Raw genomic sequence first — 17,294 nt, forward strand, 5'->3', positions numbered from 1 at the left:
GGTTTGCCGGAAAATAACAAAATAGAAAGAGATGAGGACAAGACTGGTTTATGGAGGTCAGATTCTGCGCTTTTGGTCCTTTTCGCCTGCCATTTACCGACTCCGATGACCGGCTCCGGGCTTATCCCCGATTAGTATACGCCATTCAGTAGCAACTTGAATAATGCAGGATGATTATTTAGTCCTTCAAGATGATATATACTAAGGTCAATTACCTCTCAAGGTTAGCAAGGATGCAAGGATTACTTATAAATTCCGCACTTTTTTTTCGATAATCAATCCCGGACTCCCGGTTACAACATGACAAAATCACCCGAGCATACTATAGATCCACAAAGAAACGAGGTCGACCAGGAGAAATCGCTCGTAATTTCGCATAAATACGAAGAAGCACCAGATGGCGGTGCTCGAGCATGGCTTGTGGCCGCAGGGGGCGCTTCACTCTTCTTCTGTTGTCTCGGCTTCGCGAATTCGTTCGGCACTTTCGAGGAGTACTACTTATCACACCAACTTCGCGGACAATCGCCAGACAATATTGCCTGGATAGGATCGCTAGCAGCATTCCTTCAATTCGCGACAGGTGCGATCGCAGGGCCATTATTCGATCGTTACGGGGCATGGGTATGTCATTCGACTGTCACGACCTCTGCCATGAACTGACATAGGAGTAGATTATCCGGCCTGCTGCAGTCGCCTATGTTTTTGCCATGATGGTGCTTAGTCTGTGCAAGACGTACTGGCAGACCATGCTCGTGCAAGGTGTACTGATGGGCGTAGTCACGGGCTTCCTTCAGTTTCCAGCATTTCCAGCAGTATCGCAATGGTTTGACAAAAAGCGAGCAGCCGCTCTAGGCATCGCTGCAGCTGGATCGTCTGTTGGCGGCATTGTGATTCCCATTGCATTGTCCAAAATGCTGAACGGTTCTTTTTTGGGATTCGGATGGTCTGTGCGAGTTATCGGTTTCCTCATAATGCCCATCATGGCATTCGCGTGCCTTACCATCAAGCGCCGTCTGCCGCCGAGTACATCCCCCTTCTGGATTCCATCAGCATTGAGGGAGGCAAAGTTTGCCCTTCTGATAGTCTCGTTGTTCTTCATGTTCATTGGCATGTTCTTTCCCCTGTTTTACATCCCTACATATGCTGTATCCAGAGGCATGAGTGCGACCCTTTCTGGATATTTACTGGCGATTTTGAACGCGGCATCCACATTTGGTCGTATCATCCCAGGCATATTAGCAGATAAATTCGGCCGACTGAACGCGTTCACGGTCGGCGGTATAACCACAGGGATCGTTATATTCTGTTTCAATTTGGCAACAACCAACGCAGGCTTGATCGTATATTCGGTTGTCATTGGCTTTACTTCGGGGACCATCATCTCTGGAGCATCCGCAGCCTTTACCCTCTGCCCTAAGGATCCCCGGGACATGGGAACTTACATGGGAATGGGCATGGCCCTCAGCTCTCTCGCAACTTTAATCGGTCCCCCGGTGAATGGAGCACTCGTCAAACACTACGGAGGGTACTCGGAGGCAAGCATATTCAGTGGTGTCATGTGTTTGGCTGGTGGGTTCTTTGCTTTGGCGACCAAAGCTATGACCCCTCAAGGTATTCTGGGAAGAACCTGAGTTTCTGCTCACGATGGGTGTGATAGACATTTTCTTGCTATTGTATCAGCGTGGGTGTTTTTTTCATGCGGTTTCATGTATATCATATTTTAGAAAAGTAAATAATCACCACTTCGCAGTTCGCTTTCCGTGGCTAATCGGTACATGTATATGGCACACGATCAGGGTTTGTAGCGCAGAGGCATATTGCGACTCCTATTTCTGTCAGTCGAGCAATAATCATCTCCATGGATACACGAGTACTGTGCCATCATCATAGTAAATCTTCATATGGCCGAGACGAGCTGCTCGTATGAAATAGTAATGCACATCGTTGCCAAAAATGTCTATATATACAAGTAGAGAAACTGACGCTATGGGCTCCATCACGCGACGCCAGTGGACGAGGCCCTATAGTGTCAAAGACCGAACACAATCTTTTGTCCAAAACCCAGTTCGAAATAAACAATAAACGCCGGAATCCTTCCGCTAATGCAAATTTATACACACACTTTTGTCACACCTCAAATTATAACAACTTCCTATCTCTCTTTGTGGGACTCGGCGTGCGCATGCGGCTTTCTCGAGTACGGCTGCGCTCATTCACGAAGTCCCGAGTAGGCGAGTCTTCGAGCATCAAGGGTGTTTCTTTTTGATGATCAAGACCCGGTGCATGGCTCTGGTAGTTAAGCCCAACGGTGTGCTGGTAGGACGGCTGGGAAGGGCCTAATGAAGGGTGGTGCTGTCCGGACGGTTGCCGAGGAAAGCTGGGGGCGGGAGGATGAGTATACTCGTGTTGATTGTAACGGTTTCTGAACGAGCGGAAGGACCAGTTGCTGACAACAGTGACTGTCGAAATGGTGGCGAGGAAGAACATCTGGAGAACATTAGTCACTGTAGCTTGTCTATGCGGAGTTAGTAAGAGAAGACATACAATCGCTTTCCAGCTAATCGGGTCGATAAAGCTATTGATGATAATCGCCATGGTATGTGCCGACACCTTTGCCCGTCCAACCTTCGCCGGGTCCCTGTTCATGCAGCGTTCCCAGTTTTCACAAACTGTCTCCAAGGCTGGAAGTCGATCGCCGCCGCCGCACTTGTTATCCACATAGCTCTTCGCACATGTCGCCATTTCTGCTAAGATCGTATCAGACACTTCTTCCGCCGCCTGCTCGAACTCCGCCCGAATAGCTGACACAAAACCAAACACTACATACACAGCGAGCGAGAACAGAGACAAGTTCACGATCAACTGAGCCCACCAAGACAGGATACTCGGGACGTTGGGGTGGGCCTCGAGCAAAGCGAAAAAATCCGAGAAAGAAGACATACGCGATGCCGGTTGAGCCTCCCCCTGCACGTGGCCCTGGTTCTGGTTCTGGTTCTGCTTGTTGCCTGATACGCGCTCGTCGTCACTCTCACCGTCACTCTCCCTGCGAAACTGCATATCTAGTGCCTTGTCCCTCCGCCTTCTCTTCTGTACCCGGCGAGCCAACGCATTGGAATAATGATTCAGACGAGGAATCTCGCCCCGTCCGGGACTAGGCGCAAAACGTCCGTACATGTTGAATAATGAATTTCGATGGCCCGACTTCATGGGCGGCTCCGGCGTATCCTCATTGTCCGCGTTCTCGGGAGACGACATATTTTCTGCGCCGGACGAGAAATCGACATCGAACTTGCGCGGGGTCATGAATGCGGACTGGCCAAAGAGGGATTTCGGGGTGCCAGGAGGGTCCTGCGATCGCGGCTGGGAGAAGAGGAAGGGCTGTGAATTAGGTTCGCGCAAGGCCGGCGTCTGTTTCTTTCCGGGAGACTCGAAGATGCGATGGGGTCCTGTGCGGAGTAAAATTAAATTAGCAATGATTATGACGGGCGGAGTGCATGGAGGCCGCACGTTTCTTCTGGTTGTCATGCTGCATGCTGAGCTGGTAGAAGGGCGAAGTCACATCCCCTGGCGCCCTTGTCTGCCACTCGAAGTCCATCGGACTTTCCGCTGATCGTTTGTCCATCTTGGATGATGGAAGAGAAAATGTCCTAAACACAAAGCGCGTGTGAGGGGGGATGACAGAAAGGCAGAGAAAGATTTGGAGTACCTGATTGACATTCGTTCGATCGGCGAATTTTTGACCATTCCCGATCGGTGATGGTAAACAAATCTGGCAGCCCTAGTCGACTTACCCTAGCAACGGGTTCCCCCTCAGCTCACATTACTCTTCTGTTTTGATTTATTTATTGATTTCATTTTATTTTACATTGTGTTATTTTCTTTCTATCCTCACCAAAATGAATTTAATGTTGAACAGAAAAATAGCAATAATTAGGGAGAGGGCAATAAAAAATGGCGGTGACTGGCGCGATATGCAGGGGCAGAACGTAATATATATTGCTCACGAAGTATAAATACGAAGTAGCCTCACATATGACACAGGCCCAGTATTACTACTTCTGCGAACTATAGTACAATAAGATCTGTCTTTAAGTCATAGATTCATTGTTCAATCCAGCGGCTTTTTTCCAAAGTCAGGGAAAGAGTTGGTAACTTTTACATTGTCTTTCTTTTGTTCTTCGATAATATCCTACTTTATACGTAGCATCAGAAGGAACTAAAAACAAATGTTGATTTATTCGTAGTCAACACGCATTCACATGTATATAATATTAAGAAAATCAAACCGAGGGTATGAGCATAAACAGTCTAATAATAGGGCCCAAGTCGTAAACCATCATCACAGGTGTCAAAAAGTACAAAAACAAAAGTCTCATGTAGAAGAACGACTGTACCGCAATGATAATGAAACAGCCACTGAAGAGAAATGGCAAAGAAATTCTAATCAACTCCATAACCGACACTCCTGGCACTAATAAATATCGCAAGATAGAACGAGAAAAGTATACAGCATCAGAACATTTACAGCCTTGCGTGATCATGGTCGACTAGCTCGAAATCATCATCGGCGAGATAGCCCGTGGCGATCTCACTCTCCCGAGTGATGATTTCGTATTCCTCGACAAGCTTCTCGGTTTCTTGTGTCTCGAATTTCTCTACTGCCTTGCTTATCGCATCAGACAGGATTGTCTGTCCCGACACTTGGTATGGCTCTAACAGATCTTCCTCCTGAAGGTGTCCTAGAACATCCTTTGCGGCTGATGGTTCATCAACGTCTTCCGCGGCGGAGGAGTCGGATGGGCCGCTGTCAAGGGCCTCCCGAATGTCATGTTGCAGGGTGAACTTGGCGGTGGTCGCCAGTTGGTTGGACTTGGCCTTTCGGTCGAGCTGCAAGAGACGGGAGTACCTTTCAAGGGTGTCAATCTTAATGCATAGTTGGATGAGACTGTATGACAACATACTTCAGGGAGTGACTCTGAGGCGCCGCTGGACGAGTCACTGGGTCAGACAGAGAGACATCACGATGTGGAAGTGCCGTTCGACCACCGTAGGCCCATTTGGACTTGTGGTTATAGACCCTCTTGGCCGCGGTACCGTTATGACGAAGGTCGTTGGAGTCAGACATGATGACTGTGTGGTTCAACGAAATACAGATGACGGATAACGACGGTATGGGGGAAGAGACGTGAGTGATACAATCGGATGAGGTTGATATAAAGGTAGGCAGATCAAGCTGTCAAATGGGATGGTGGAGGTTGTTGCCGCCACTTAGCAAAAGAGGCAGGAACGAGGTGGAAGGGATGATTAAGAGTGAAAGAAAGCCCGGGGGGACCGGAGTGGGATGAAGAACAGGGACCCTGCGAGAGGAGGAAGCCTTGGGGTTGAGTCACCAATGTCTGGGCTTATTCGGAGTCATGGAACATTCGATAGTCCCTGAATGGCCCGGCAATGTTGCTCATTCAACCCAAAAATAGACACAATAGACGCTGGGGAATGTGGAGCGACAGTAAGTCGTTAACTGATCTCTCTTCCTGAACGAGATAAAGGAGAAGACGAAGAAAAGAGAAGAAGTGGAGAAAGAGGAGATAGCATTCATATCATATCATATCATATCATTTTGACTCCGCAGCACGAGGACCGAGCGAGGCGATGCTGACTACGGCAGTCATGCTCCGTGAGGAGATGATAAACAGCCATCCTATGACAATCGGCCTCCCTTATCGTGACTGCGAGGGGGAATCTTATTCCTGCTCGCCAAACGCCCCCTGACGCCACTTTGGAACCATGGTTGTTTCCTACATCCTGAATAACGGGGGAAAGACGATGAGTAGTTGGATGGCGATCGCCGCATTAGGATTCGCCGTCAATCTGATCCACTGCCTCAGGCACAGCCAGCCACCCGGGATTATGATTGGCCATCACGTCAGCACTACGCCTAGGAAATCCAAGGTTAAACAGAAAGAGACGCCGACTTGGATGGACTATGACGTGAAAGGCAACAAGAAATAAATTCTGACCGAATATGTAAAATACTGGGAATAATACACTCTAGATTGATAGATTTTTGGTACATTTTCGTTTTTTACCTTTTTTCACTTCTCTGGTATGTCCCAAAGAAACCAGCCCTTCTGAACACAGCTTGCGTCACTGGAACTATTGATGCTTATCACCTGCGGGCGGTGATGCTCCATCTGATTGCAGGAACCCCAGGCAGATGACTTTGCTCGATCGGGCGGCTCATGGGGGTCACCTGCAGGGTTAGTCAACGTTTGACTTAACCTCGGTCCAGAACCTCCCGATGACTCAATCGTGCATAACCCTTGCCTGACTCAGCTATGCCTTGGTATGTACATAATTGGTTGCCCGGAGCTCGCCTTAGTCAGCGATTACATCCACCTTCCTACTCTGGTAGTATAGTACAATGGCATGAAAACAGGTCGCCTTGCTGATTCAAGGAGCTCTTGAAAAACTTGGGATGACACTAGGATTCCTTGTCCGGTATATTCCCTTGATGTGTGTTTACCTAGAACCTGATATGCAGTCATCAGTCAGCGAAAAGAAAGAGTAGAGATTCTACAAATAACGACTATACTATACATCGAAGATCTTATCTCACACTATATTCACGTTTCCAGCATACCTCTCACAACCTGTTCAGTATGATCATCCGTAAAAGTAAAGTGACTGTAACCCTTCCACTCGGTTAAGACCGATCCCTCGATCCTATCCGCCATCCATCGAGCCATTTGAATCGGAGTGTGCTGGTCATTATCACCGTACCACAACCGAATCCCAGGGAAGTCAATCTCTCGTAAGTCAAAGCCCCACGACCTTGTAAGGATCTTACACTCCTGAACATACCCTTGGGATCCCTGTCGAAAACTCTCCCGTACAATTCTAGCTGTATGTTTGAGGGTCTTCTCATCCTCAAAAACCGACGAGTCTGTTTCGTTGAAATTATTCTTCACCGTTTTCACTAGTAGCCCCTCCAGGACTTTCGGGTCTGGATGGTGAGCAGCCGGTACAATAGTCCAATCGGTGTACAGTCGCCCCAGACCTGAGAACCATCTCCCCAGGTTCCACAGGACCCGTGAACGGAGAGACATTCCCTGTGTGCCGGCCTCAAGGGGCGCAAATCCGACGAGTACCCCTACACCCTTCAGGTTTTCCTTAGGTAAGGCCCTTGCACACACAAGTGAGTAAGGACCTCCGCCGGAGCCACCAAGAACCCGATATTCGTTTAGACCCAGTTTGCCCGTGAACTCTTTGACGTCGGCGGGCCAATCAAGGAGTTGTCGGTTTGGTTGAAACGTTGACAGCCCCATTCCAGGTCGGTCAAGGGCGAAGATTCGGGCGCCATGCCGGATACCAAGCTCGTGGAAGTCGATTTCATAACGACATGCTGGTAAGCCATGGAAATAGAGAAGTGGTTTTCCTTGTGGGGAGCCGTATTCGGCGAAACCGAGGGTGCGGCCATCAGAGAGGGTCAGGGTTTGGTCTAATTGTGCGGGGTCTACTGTTGTTGAAGAGGAGGTTCGAGATTCAGTAGGTACAATGTGGTTTAAGTTGGGTGCAGAAAGTGTGGATGAGTTTCTAACTGAAGCTGATGAAAGGATGCCCTCTGTTGCCGTTATTAAACGGCGGTATCCGACGGACATGTTCCTTAGTATGCTGGAAGGTACTGTCCGATGGCTTTGCAAATACGTGGTGGTTGGCTTGTATTTATATTCAAGGTTAGTTCAAAGATCCCTAATTAGCCCCGTTTTACGTGATCGAGGAATACGAACTGTCGGGCGATGGAGCAATCCTCCACCGTGCCATCTGACTATTCCCTCCATATAAATTCCGTAAATACTTATCTCGTTTTCTTCATACATCAAGTCCCAAAGTAATCTAAGGAACATTGAAATCCAGAAAACAAGTCCTCACTTGACCCTAGCCTATTCAAAAAAAAAACAATCATGTCATCAATCTCTACACGAGCTCTCCTGCCGCTGTATGCGACTCACCGAAATGGTATTTTCGTCACTCGGAGATTACCACATCTCATCACATATCGAGAATCTTCAGTCTCTCTCAGATCCTTCTCGACCCGTATCCTTCTCGCGAACAAGCAGGCAAGCCCATCAAACCCGGACTCGAACGAACCAACTAAATACCCGGCATTCAGCTTTGAAGCGCTGGGGATGAGCAAAGGAACGAAAGCATTTGTCATTGCAATCCTGTGTTGTTTTGGGACCATGGAGACCTGGTTCTGGTGCAAGACTATTTGGCGTTGGTGGAAGGGAAAGACCGGAGAGGTGGAGCCGATACAGGCGACGAAGTAATCTCGAGCAATACAGCTGAGACAGGGCCCTCTTGAGCCTATGATTTCCCTCATCTTGTATTGTCATTCGTTGGCTAGGTCGTATCACCACTCTAGATGATGGATGGATTGTCACTGGAACTACCTGATTAGGAAACAATTTGGCCAAGACTCATGGAGCTAAAAACGGCGCAAGCCTAAGGCTAAAATAACAACGCACACTCATTTAATTGGCTAGAAAAAGCCACGATGTAGAAGGGCTGACTTTACACAGTATGCAATTGTCACCTTTGACGGCTCGGACGTCATTCCTAGAACCCTTATAGCCATACGCATCGTCACCCCAATACTTGCCAGAGATCCAGTTCCTCCACTATGTAATTCCTGATTCCACACACGCTCTCGTTCAGAGCACTCTGGAAATCGGCCGAATCCCGATAACCATGCATTCGTTTATCATGCGATAGATAAGCCATTCGCTCTGTTGCGGACAAGTATCCGATAATACAAAAATACACAGCTACTGATGTGTACGAATTTGGTTCCTACGACGCCCGTAGAATCACTGGCAGATGCTTCTTATAAGCGGACTACCCGACTATTATGTCCGGTCCAAGCTTTGAATCTATACCAACTCGTAATATCGCCCTCGCAATTCTAGCAGTGACTGGTAGGTACCCTGTTCAACAATTTTGCCCCCATGAGAGCAGTATATGCTTGTTAGGATAGAATTGAAAATGTACAATATATCAGGAATTATTGTGGAAAGGGTCTTTAAGCATCTATACACCCCCGTGATAGTATAAATATATGCTGTGGTGTAGCCGCCGCCTTATAAGTTATAACTGACTGCAAAACTGGTGCATGGTTCCACAAGCTCTTGGGTTGATTGCGTATGAAACCCGAACCCACACCCCAAAGTTTCTGGATGCTACCGTATGGAACTGTTATATAACAATCCGTTGTATAGGGCTTGTGGCTCGAAGGTTCCATGTAAACCTACCAAACAACACGGAGCAGTAGTTGGCAATGCGGCAAGCTGTGCAAAATCACCTTCATGTCCCTCTCACCATCCTGGCATTGTGGTGCGTATTTTGAGTACAAAGGGGGGGTCCTGATAGAGCAAAGCTAATATTGCTATTTCTCATTCTTCTCAGCCTGTCAGCAGTAATTGTGGAAAATCTTCTTTAGGTAAGAATTGCAATTAAGTCTATGTGGTGTCAAACCCCCTTAGCTCTCTAGCGTCCATTTCTCCAGTGCAACCCCGTTAACATTCTCTGCACAAATGCTAGGGAAATGAAACATGAGCCCCGAAAAAAGTTCCAAGGTCTAGATTGTGAAAGAAATAGACTTTAGCGATGGACTGTACAAGCCAATAAAAGTCGAACTAATAAATACTTAGAGTGTGACAATGTGATCGGGATTCTGTGCAGTATTTTTGGGAGCGATTTAATCTCGATCGACTAAGAAATGATCTCACAGTGATGCGTTCACTTTAGCCATATAAATTCAACTCCCTGGTCAGGGCTGGGTCGAAGTTCACATCACCAAACATCCAGGAAATCTAAACATCTCTCAAAACCAAGACAAGATCCCCCAAAATTGATTGTTGGGCTTCTCTCAGGCATCATGAGGAGGACCTATATTCTGGCACCGAATTGCGATTATCCGCCTGGTGGCTCTATAGGCCTGGGCCGCATCCTCACGAATCCTTTGGACACTGGAACGTGCATAAACCCCGATGGGCCGCTACCTATCCCGGACAATATGCCAATACAGTCCCAGTTAAAGAAAGACTGGATGTATGTGAAGTATCATTCTCGGGAGGGGCTGATTGGGCTTTGGGCGAAATTCCTGGAATTCATTGGCTTGACTGCAGAAGCAGCTTTCAACTGGGAATACTCCAAAGGCGATGTCTACCAGTTTGAAGAGCTACGTACAGAGTTTATCGACCCAACCTCCGAGTATATCAAGGACAGCATCTTTGATCCGCCGGTGGCCAAGCACATTCTCAATGCGCCATATCCGGTCATTGTTTACATGATTACGGGTGTCAAGATTGCCACGGGTGCCACTGTAGCATTTGCAAGATCTCGCGAACTGAGTGGGAACATTCGAGGTGGAGCTGGCGCGGCAAAACCTGGATCGGGTGGGCTAAACGCTGCTGCAAACTGGATTGATGGAAAGGAGCTTTACTTCCGCTCCCCATCCGCGTTTGTGTTTGCGTACCGCCTGAGGGAGATCCATTATAACGAGAAAGACAGAAGGATTCAGCAGAGAGCCTTTGATGGTTCGCTTTTCGATCTAGACACCTCGAACTCGCCAAACGAGACTCGAGAATATTTGGAGAGTGCCATAGAGGTCGTCGGAATGGCCAACGAAAGTCAAACAGTGGAAAATCTGGATCTGAAAACCGAAGAAGCCTTGGACGATGCGGACGACCACAAGTGCGCCTTTGTGGTAACACGGAATCACTAATCGAAGTCTACGCAGAATTGCCTCTTGAAAAGTAAGAACCGTGAGTGGTTGTGTTAGCCGAGCAGCTGAAAAAAAATATCTACCTAACCCAGTTTTATTGCTAACAAAACGGTATGTAATGAGAATACCAGCAGCTTGGGAAAGCAAGCATGGAATTTTTCGAAAGCTGTGATAAAGCAGAAGGGAATATTCGTATCGCTCCGTGGGATAGTGGCTCATTTGTCTGAGGAATGCGGAACCACATATCAGGTCAATTAGAGGGTTTCGAGGCGGTGTGAGATATGGCTCAAAACATATGTACGGTCACTTTGAATGTCGAGCAGATTCCATGGCATGACGTTGTAATATCCAGCAGAACTGACTGTAATCGAGTCCTGTGACATCAAGTAAAAGATGGCTCGCATGCCGGGATACGTCCAAAGTTCCCTAGAGTAACTGATCTGCGGCGGCCGCTGGACCGCCAGTTCTAGAACAAGGGCAGCTATACCAGCAGCGATCGCAGTTGCTATCGACGTCCCCGACTTTCGCTGACGTTGGCCTTGCCGGAGCTGTGTTGGCCATGCCGACTCAACCGCTTCTCCCAAGAGTGTAAAGTTGTCATCGCTGACCCTAGCCGAAGGGGTGAACCGCGACGTGACTCCCAAACCATCTGCTGAGTTGATGCAGAATACCTGGTTAAAACGAGCAGGGAATGCAGGTTGTTTTTCAATCGAGCCGAGGTTCGAAGCGGCTCCAAAGAGAAGCACTCTCTTGTTTGTAGCTATTTGCACAGCCTCGGCAATAGCTTCACTTCGATAGCGGAAACCGAAAGGCATGGTAATAATGTCCACACGCCATGTGTGAACCGCATGAGATATTGCCTGTTTGCTCTGGTTAGAGTGCTGCCTTTGTGGGGTTCAGGCTACGCACCTCCGCCACGTGTTGTCTCGTGCTCTCATTCGCAGTTGACGAATCGAAAACCTTGGCTACATAGATGGTAGAGACCGGTGCGATCTTTAGCAGCAAAGCTGTCGTATGTGTGCCGTGTCCGACCACATCTTGAGTCCCGACTTTGGAAGATGTCCAATCCTGGCATTCAACAATTCTGCCACGATGCTTGACCAGATCGGGATGGTCTGGGTCAATGCCACTGTCCAGGACCGCGATTTTGACTTTCTCGTCCTCCCTGTCCCTTTTTGTTTTCACAAAAGGATGCACTCTCTTCTGGAGATTATCCAGCCAAGTATCAGCCGAATGTGCTCTACATCATGCCTCATTAGCTTCCTGGAAAATAAGGCAATGTCAGACGACATATTGCGCCTTGTACATACGCGTAGGACTGTTCACTTATGGAGTCCATTACTTCATTCTCAATCAGTTGGCCGTTGGAGAGGTTACTAGTGGCCCCTGTCGGTTGTCAGAGCATGTCGTTTGTCCTAGACTACATCCCATTTATGTTCCAGGGCCTTTCTACCCTACCTCGAGAATGTGTCTGTGCTGAGTCCCCAGGGCTGGCGGGAAATTCTCTGGAATCTGTTATTCTATGAGTCAGTATATGAACCTTCGACTTTGGGATTCAGGCACTTAAACAATGACAACTTGGTGATTTGTTTAGGCAGACTCTGTTTGCTCGGATGACATTCCTTTCTTGAACTGGTTCCCCCGAGTGCCGAGACACAGCCTTTTAATGAGATAATTTATGTATGTTGTCGTTTCAGGGTGACCAAGATGGTCCCGAGTAAGCGAGCTGATATGCATATGTTGGTCCCAGTCAAGGGTACCGATATTTTCGAAGTTCTCTGGAACATTCAAACGGAAATATTCGAATCCCGAGGTTAATGCTTCCCTTGAGAGCTCTTCGGCGACTCTTTCCCTGTTGATTGCGATTCTGAACCCCAATTGGCAAAGGGCTTGAAAGTTCAAGTTCTTGACCCCCGTCATACCGCTGCCAACAACGGCCGGCTCTAAACCGGTCCCAATGTTGACAATAGAATAAACAGGTGGCGACCAAATCCGCTTAGCTTCATCAATTGCTTCTCGTGAAGGATTGTTGTAACCAAGGCCAGCCTCAACGTGTGGTTGCTTGAGGGGCCCAAGCTCAACAGCGTTGAACTCCAACAGCAAAGCGGCTGATGCTAGAGCAGCCTGCCAGATATAACAATCTTGTGTAGCTCTGTCGCTGCGTGAAGTGTAAGTTCGAAGACGGTGAGGGCGACGAAATGAGGGTCTAATCATTGTAAGGACAAAGGTATTACATTTTTCCTCCCGTGGATCTTCAAGGGGAGCGTTTTCGTCCTCATGGCATGATTTGATGACACTAAGGAGCCAGTGCTTCAAAATTTTACTATTTCTTGCCCCATCTGTATGGCGACCGTAGGCGGGTTTCTCAGCACTGGAGATGAGATTGTCGTATTGGGATATGCAATCTTCAACACTCTAATCCAGCAATTTCAGCAAGCTACCAAGAAGGAAAAGGCTGATGAGAGGATATGTACCATTTGAAGCCGTCCAAGCATTATAGCTAAGATGCCCCCCATCCCAGTACCACAGATCAGGTCAAAGAATTCACAAGGTTTGATAGCCTTAGCATTTTGATTGTCTTCCCGCTGGATTTCCTCCATAACCTTTTTGAGGATGAGGAGGGAGGAATAGGGCCTAATCATTCCTCCGCCGTCCAAAGCTAGGATTCGTCGACTACCTGTATATGTTTCTAGGGTCTTCTACATGAACACACTTCAGCCTATCGAGAAGAGAAGTGAACATTTACAACAATAGACTAACCATTTCGTAGTTCAGTCTCACACTAAAGCTAAGGTTCGTATGCTCTTCAGGTATGAATTCGAGTTGTTAATTTTGGCGTGTGCAATTTTTACACAATATCTTGATGTAGGGAGGGAAAGTAATTAGATAGAAGGTTGTCCACTACTGTCTGGTATTCTGATGTTGAAAGACTTTCTCCATTCTTCATTGAGATGACTGTGTGATAGTTGTAGGATATCTTTGGCTAAACATGTTGCATCCCTTCCAGATGTCAGGCCTGTTCTTATAGTGACCAAGAAATGCACATCACCCTATTTCACAATGGTCATGATATAAGGCCTAGACCTTTTATGTCTCCATCTTCTAAGGACAAAAGCAGGACTAGTTGCCGCCGGGCATTATTCCATAATGATCATATACGGTCTAGATCTAAGGAAGCCTCCATCTGCCAAGGCCTGAGACAGACAGGCTAGTTATAACTAAATAGACATTATCTCACAATGATCTGGCCCCCCCTGGGATCTCCTTCTGCTCCCTACTCCAGTTAATGGTAATCTTCAGCCAAGGACATACCTAATTGAGAAGGTTTCAAGATACAGATGAGGCTTTTCAAGTAGATGGTCACAAAAGGTTCGAATCATATTTGGGGTGAGACTTCGTGGCCGTCCGCCTTGATTTGGAGGCGCCTCCATGCCAGCCGCATGTTGGCGCGGCACCTTTTGATCGTACTCTGATTGCAGCCAGCAGCCTTAGCCATCTGCAGGACAGTGAGCTTGCTTGTAGCATGACATGAACGATTTGTCTCAGTTAACTCCCCCGCACATTTCATAAGATTATGGTTATGTGCTTCTGCCGTAAAAGTTAAATTTATCTTTAAAAGACCCGTTTGCGGAAATTGTCAGATGCTCCAGTATAAAAAATTTGTCACCTGATATGCGAGAACGTTTTACGTTGATAGGCCCGACCGACACGCTTTTAGAGTAAATCTGGTTCTAGCATTAAAACATGACTGAGGGACTGTCAGTCATTCTAGATCTGAGGAATCACCGCATTTATGGCCAGAAGTATTGACACTTTTTTTGTAAAATTTGAAGAAAAAACCCTCACGCCTGTGGGGCTCGAGCTTAACTTTAACTTCATCGCCTCAAGCTCTAGGCATGAAAGCATGAGGGGACTAGATCAGGAGCCGTTTTCACTTGGAAGCATGATCAATGTAATCCTGCAGATATACTATGGTATAAGGATACCCTTGTACACGTGTTCAATGTTAGTGAAATACGCTGAAAGTGGAGGGACCTCAGCGACCGCCAGCAACAGGGGCTCTGCCCAACTTTGAGCAAGTGGATGGGGTGTATGTGAGCAGCTGTCAACCAGAGCAGCTGGACTTCTTGAGGGCTAATAAAGCCAGTGCCACCAAGTCAAACACAGCTTCCGCAACTGATTCAAATGCGAATCATCATGCGGCGATCGTAGCGTCGGGGCATCCGCGATCGGAAAGACCCGAGTTAGAGTTGTCAGATGGAACCTTGCCGAGTTTTGGAATCTCTTCCTCAGACGAGTATCCGTCAATATTGAGCGACGACTTCTTCACAGCATTACTGGAACCGTTTGGCGTTAGCGAGGAGGAATCGACCAGTTCCCATGGGCCAGATGAGTTGGTGCAAGTCGAGGGACTGTGAACTTGTAAGAAAACAACCACCTACTAACACTTGGATCATGCGCATGGCACCCGATAGGTAGGGGGTGATAAATGTGAGCATTCACTAATTACACGCTAACAGGTTAATGAGTATTGATTAACTGTCTGATAATTGTAGCGGTCTCCCTTTGCTTGAAAGCTCTATCGTATCGCTTTCTTGGTCACATAATGGAGTAGCTGGTGTCCCTATCCGCGTTCCTACATCATGCAGTTCGCTTCTGTTGGCTTAGTGAGACTCTCAAAATCGTGGCCAAGTGATCTGAGCGACTGGTGAAACATTATCCAAGCTATAGATTTTAGTCGTCTGGCTTGTATACCGGTTCTGGAAGTGGCACCGGCATCCCCTCCGGAAGTTTCCAGGTCCTTTAATCAGCATCAATTAGTAATGTCTGTTTGCCCTATTTCTAAAGCACCGCCAACCATGTAAGTTGATAAAGCTACAGGCTCTGTATTCATGGAACTTCATGAGTGGTCGGCAGCCATACTGGCAGCTTGAGCTCCACAATCGATATGGTACGTTTCCCTCACTGACATTCTACGCACCAATCTTTCTGATTTGTCGCTGTTAGGTTCTGTTGTCCGGATACCTCCTAATGAGCTTAGCTTCAACACATCCAGCTCATGGCGCGATATTTATGGTGTCCGCAAGAACGTCGAACCGTTCATCATCAGCGTGTTTTACGTTGGAGGCAACTTCGCTGCAGAAGCCCTCTCCATAGTGAGCGAGCGAGACCCAAAAAAGCACGCTGAAATGCGCAAGTATTTGGCGAGTGCCTTTTCTGACCGCACGCTTAAATCGCAAGAGCCACTTATAGCAGAGACGGCCGACAAATTAGTGGAAAAGCTAAGTCAGGCGGGCCAAAGGAGCAGGGTACCAATATGGTGATGTGGTATAATCTTACAACGTTCGATATCAATGGCGGTCTAGCCTTGGGACAGGATTTCGGTGGTGTTGAGTCTGGCACTCGGCACTTTTGGGTTTCGATTGTAACGAAGAGTCTCCGGTTGGGTGCTTTGGCTGATTGCTTTCGACGATTTCCAGCCCTATCCATCATCATTCAGACAATATTCTCTGGCACGATCAACAAGCCGATGGAGGAGAACCGGAAACATCAGAAATATACTGCAGATCTTGTTCAAAGGTAGAGTCCTGCTTCTCCATAACCGATTGCATCGAACTGACCACTGGTAGACGGCTGGCCTCTCGCTCAGGGAGGATGGACTTTCTTACCAAGATCATCGAGGCACGAGCCGAAGCTAATATGCCCGATGCGCAAATTGCAGCCCACTCGTCTAAATTTGTGTATGATCTCCCCCACACTGCACGCCACAGAGGTATAGTCTGACCCTGGGCTCCCACAGAATCGCTGGAAGTGAAACAACCGCGACCACCCTTTCCTGCGTGACGTATTATCTACTGAAAAACCCAGATGATGTGCCGTCTACAGGTAGAGGTGCGTTCTGTTTTCACTAGTTACAAGGAGATCGATGCAGCTAGCGCCGCCCAACTTGTCTATCTTAAGGCTGTCGCGCAGGAGGCTATGCGGATGTACTCACCATTACCGTTCGCACTGCCTCGAGCTGTGCCTCGTGGTAGCAGCACGGTGGATGGTCATTTTGTCCCAGAGGGGGTACATTATCCTCTGCCCAGCATTGACCACGAAACAAAACGAGCCCAGCTAACATATTATGACAAAGACCATCATTTCGACTAGCCCCTTCGCGGCAAGCATGTCGTCATCGAACTTTTCTAATCCCTCGGAATTCAACCCTGACCGATGGCTTGGACCTAGCAAGACCGACGACCTTGAGGCGTCTCAGCCATTTTCTCTGGGTTCACGGTCATGCATGCCATCACTCATGGTCAAAGCTCTTCCTCGGAAGGAGTAAATCATATTATATAGTAAATATTGGATTGTCGTTTGGAGGGACTTAGCATATGTACAACCATTGTTTTGCGAAGCTGTACCACCAGCTTTAAAAATATCATTATTCCACGTTAAGACGCATGAGGATATAATTGAATTACCCAATAAAATTCCCTAAATAATCTTAGTAGCCCACCGTACATAT

The 17,294-nt window shown here is 47.6% G+C and overlaps 9 protein-coding genes across 9 annotated transcripts; 5 read left to right on the forward strand and 4 right to left on the reverse strand.

Annotated features, from left to right (window-relative positions):
* Positions 1–256: 256 nt before the first annotated feature.
* Positions 257–1,631, forward strand: BDV27DRAFT_166700 (major facilitator superfamily domain-containing protein; the record flags this gene model as incomplete). Its single annotated transcript, XM_032074260.1, has 2 exons — positions 257–621; positions 672–1,631. The coding sequence occupies exons 1-2, from the start codon at positions 301–303 to the stop codon at positions 1,629–1,631; spliced, it is 1,281 nt and encodes a 426-aa protein (XP_031924811.1). The 5' UTR covers positions 257–300.
* Positions 1,632–1,770: 139 nt separating this feature from the next.
* On the reverse strand, positions 1,771–3,639 carry BDV27DRAFT_25735 (putative nuclear envelope protein Brr6). Its single transcript, XM_032076144.1, has 3 exons — positions 3,508–3,639; positions 2,545–3,446; positions 1,771–2,487 (listed from the first exon to the last, which is right to left on the reverse strand). Exons 1-3 carry the CDS (start codon positions 3,620–3,622, stop codon positions 2,140–2,142), a joined length of 1,365 nt encoding a protein of 454 aa, XP_031924812.1. The 5' UTR covers positions 3,623–3,639; the 3' UTR covers positions 1,771–2,139.
* Positions 3,640–4,498: 859 nt separating this feature from the next.
* Positions 4,499–5,454, reverse strand: BDV27DRAFT_25743 (uncharacterized protein). Its single transcript, XM_032076145.1, has 2 exons — positions 4,962–5,454; positions 4,499–4,906 (listed from the first exon to the last, which is right to left on the reverse strand). Exons 1-2 carry the CDS (start codon positions 5,123–5,125, stop codon positions 4,522–4,524), a joined length of 549 nt encoding a protein of 182 aa, XP_031924813.1. The 5' UTR covers positions 5,126–5,454; the 3' UTR covers positions 4,499–4,521.
* A 1,014-nt stretch (positions 5,455–6,468) lies between these two features.
* BDV27DRAFT_132587 (alpha/beta fold hydrolase) lies at positions 6,469–8,532 on the reverse strand. The gene is made up of 2 exons (XM_032067913.1): positions 7,788–8,532; positions 6,469–7,715 (listed from the first exon to the last, which is right to left on the reverse strand). Exons 1-2 carry the CDS (start codon positions 7,902–7,904, stop codon positions 6,624–6,626), a joined length of 1,209 nt encoding a protein of 402 aa, XP_031924814.1. The 5' UTR covers positions 7,905–8,532; the 3' UTR covers positions 6,469–6,623.
* BDV27DRAFT_160425 (uncharacterized protein) lies at positions 7,962–8,327 on the forward strand (the record flags this gene model as incomplete). Its single annotated transcript, XM_032073025.1, has 1 exon — positions 7,962–8,327. One exon carries the CDS (start codon positions 7,962–7,964, stop codon positions 8,325–8,327), a length of 366 nt encoding a protein of 121 aa, XP_031924815.1.
* Positions 8,533–9,942: 1,410 nt separating the features above from the next.
* Positions 9,943–11,026, forward strand: BDV27DRAFT_132590 (uncharacterized protein). The gene has a single exon (XM_032067914.1). It carries the CDS (start codon positions 10,073–10,075, stop codon positions 10,781–10,783), a length of 711 nt encoding a protein of 236 aa, XP_031924816.1. The 5' UTR covers positions 9,943–10,072; the 3' UTR covers positions 10,784–11,026.
* An 11-nt stretch (positions 11,027–11,037) lies between these two features.
* Positions 11,038–13,383, reverse strand: BDV27DRAFT_160427 (peptidase S8/S53 domain-containing protein; the record flags this gene model as incomplete). Its single annotated transcript, XM_032073026.1, has 6 exons — positions 11,038–11,643; positions 11,693–12,023; positions 12,094–12,169; positions 12,242–12,288; positions 12,384–13,198; positions 13,258–13,383. The coding sequence occupies 6 exons, from the start codon at positions 13,381–13,383 to the stop codon at positions 11,038–11,040; spliced, it is 2,001 nt and encodes a 666-aa protein (XP_031924817.1).
* A 1,304-nt stretch (positions 13,384–14,687) lies between these two features.
* On the forward strand, positions 14,688–15,201 carry BDV27DRAFT_160428 (uncharacterized protein; the record flags this gene model as incomplete). Its single annotated transcript, XM_032073027.1, has 2 exons — positions 14,688–14,757; positions 14,810–15,201. The coding sequence occupies 2 exons, from the start codon at positions 14,688–14,690 to the stop codon at positions 15,199–15,201; spliced, it is 462 nt and encodes a 153-aa protein (XP_031924818.1).
* Positions 15,202–15,685: 484 nt separating this feature from the next.
* Positions 15,686–17,111, forward strand: BDV27DRAFT_160429 (cytochrome P450; the record flags this gene model as incomplete). The annotated part of the gene is made up of 7 exons (XM_032073028.1): positions 15,686–15,734; positions 15,791–16,092; positions 16,161–16,363; positions 16,414–16,524; positions 16,584–16,675; positions 16,716–16,852; positions 16,920–17,111. The coding sequence occupies 7 exons, from the start codon at positions 15,686–15,688 to the stop codon at positions 17,109–17,111; spliced, it is 1,086 nt and encodes a 361-aa protein (XP_031924819.1).
* Between the last annotated feature and the right edge of the window lie 183 nt (positions 17,112–17,294).

This window comes from Aspergillus caelatus, assembly GCF_009193585.1.
Source record: "Aspergillus caelatus strain CBS 763.97 unplaced genomic scaffold BDV27scaffold_163, whole genome shotgun sequence".
NCBI classification, from domain to species: domain Eukaryota; kingdom Fungi; phylum Ascomycota; class Eurotiomycetes; order Eurotiales; family Aspergillaceae; genus Aspergillus; species Aspergillus caelatus.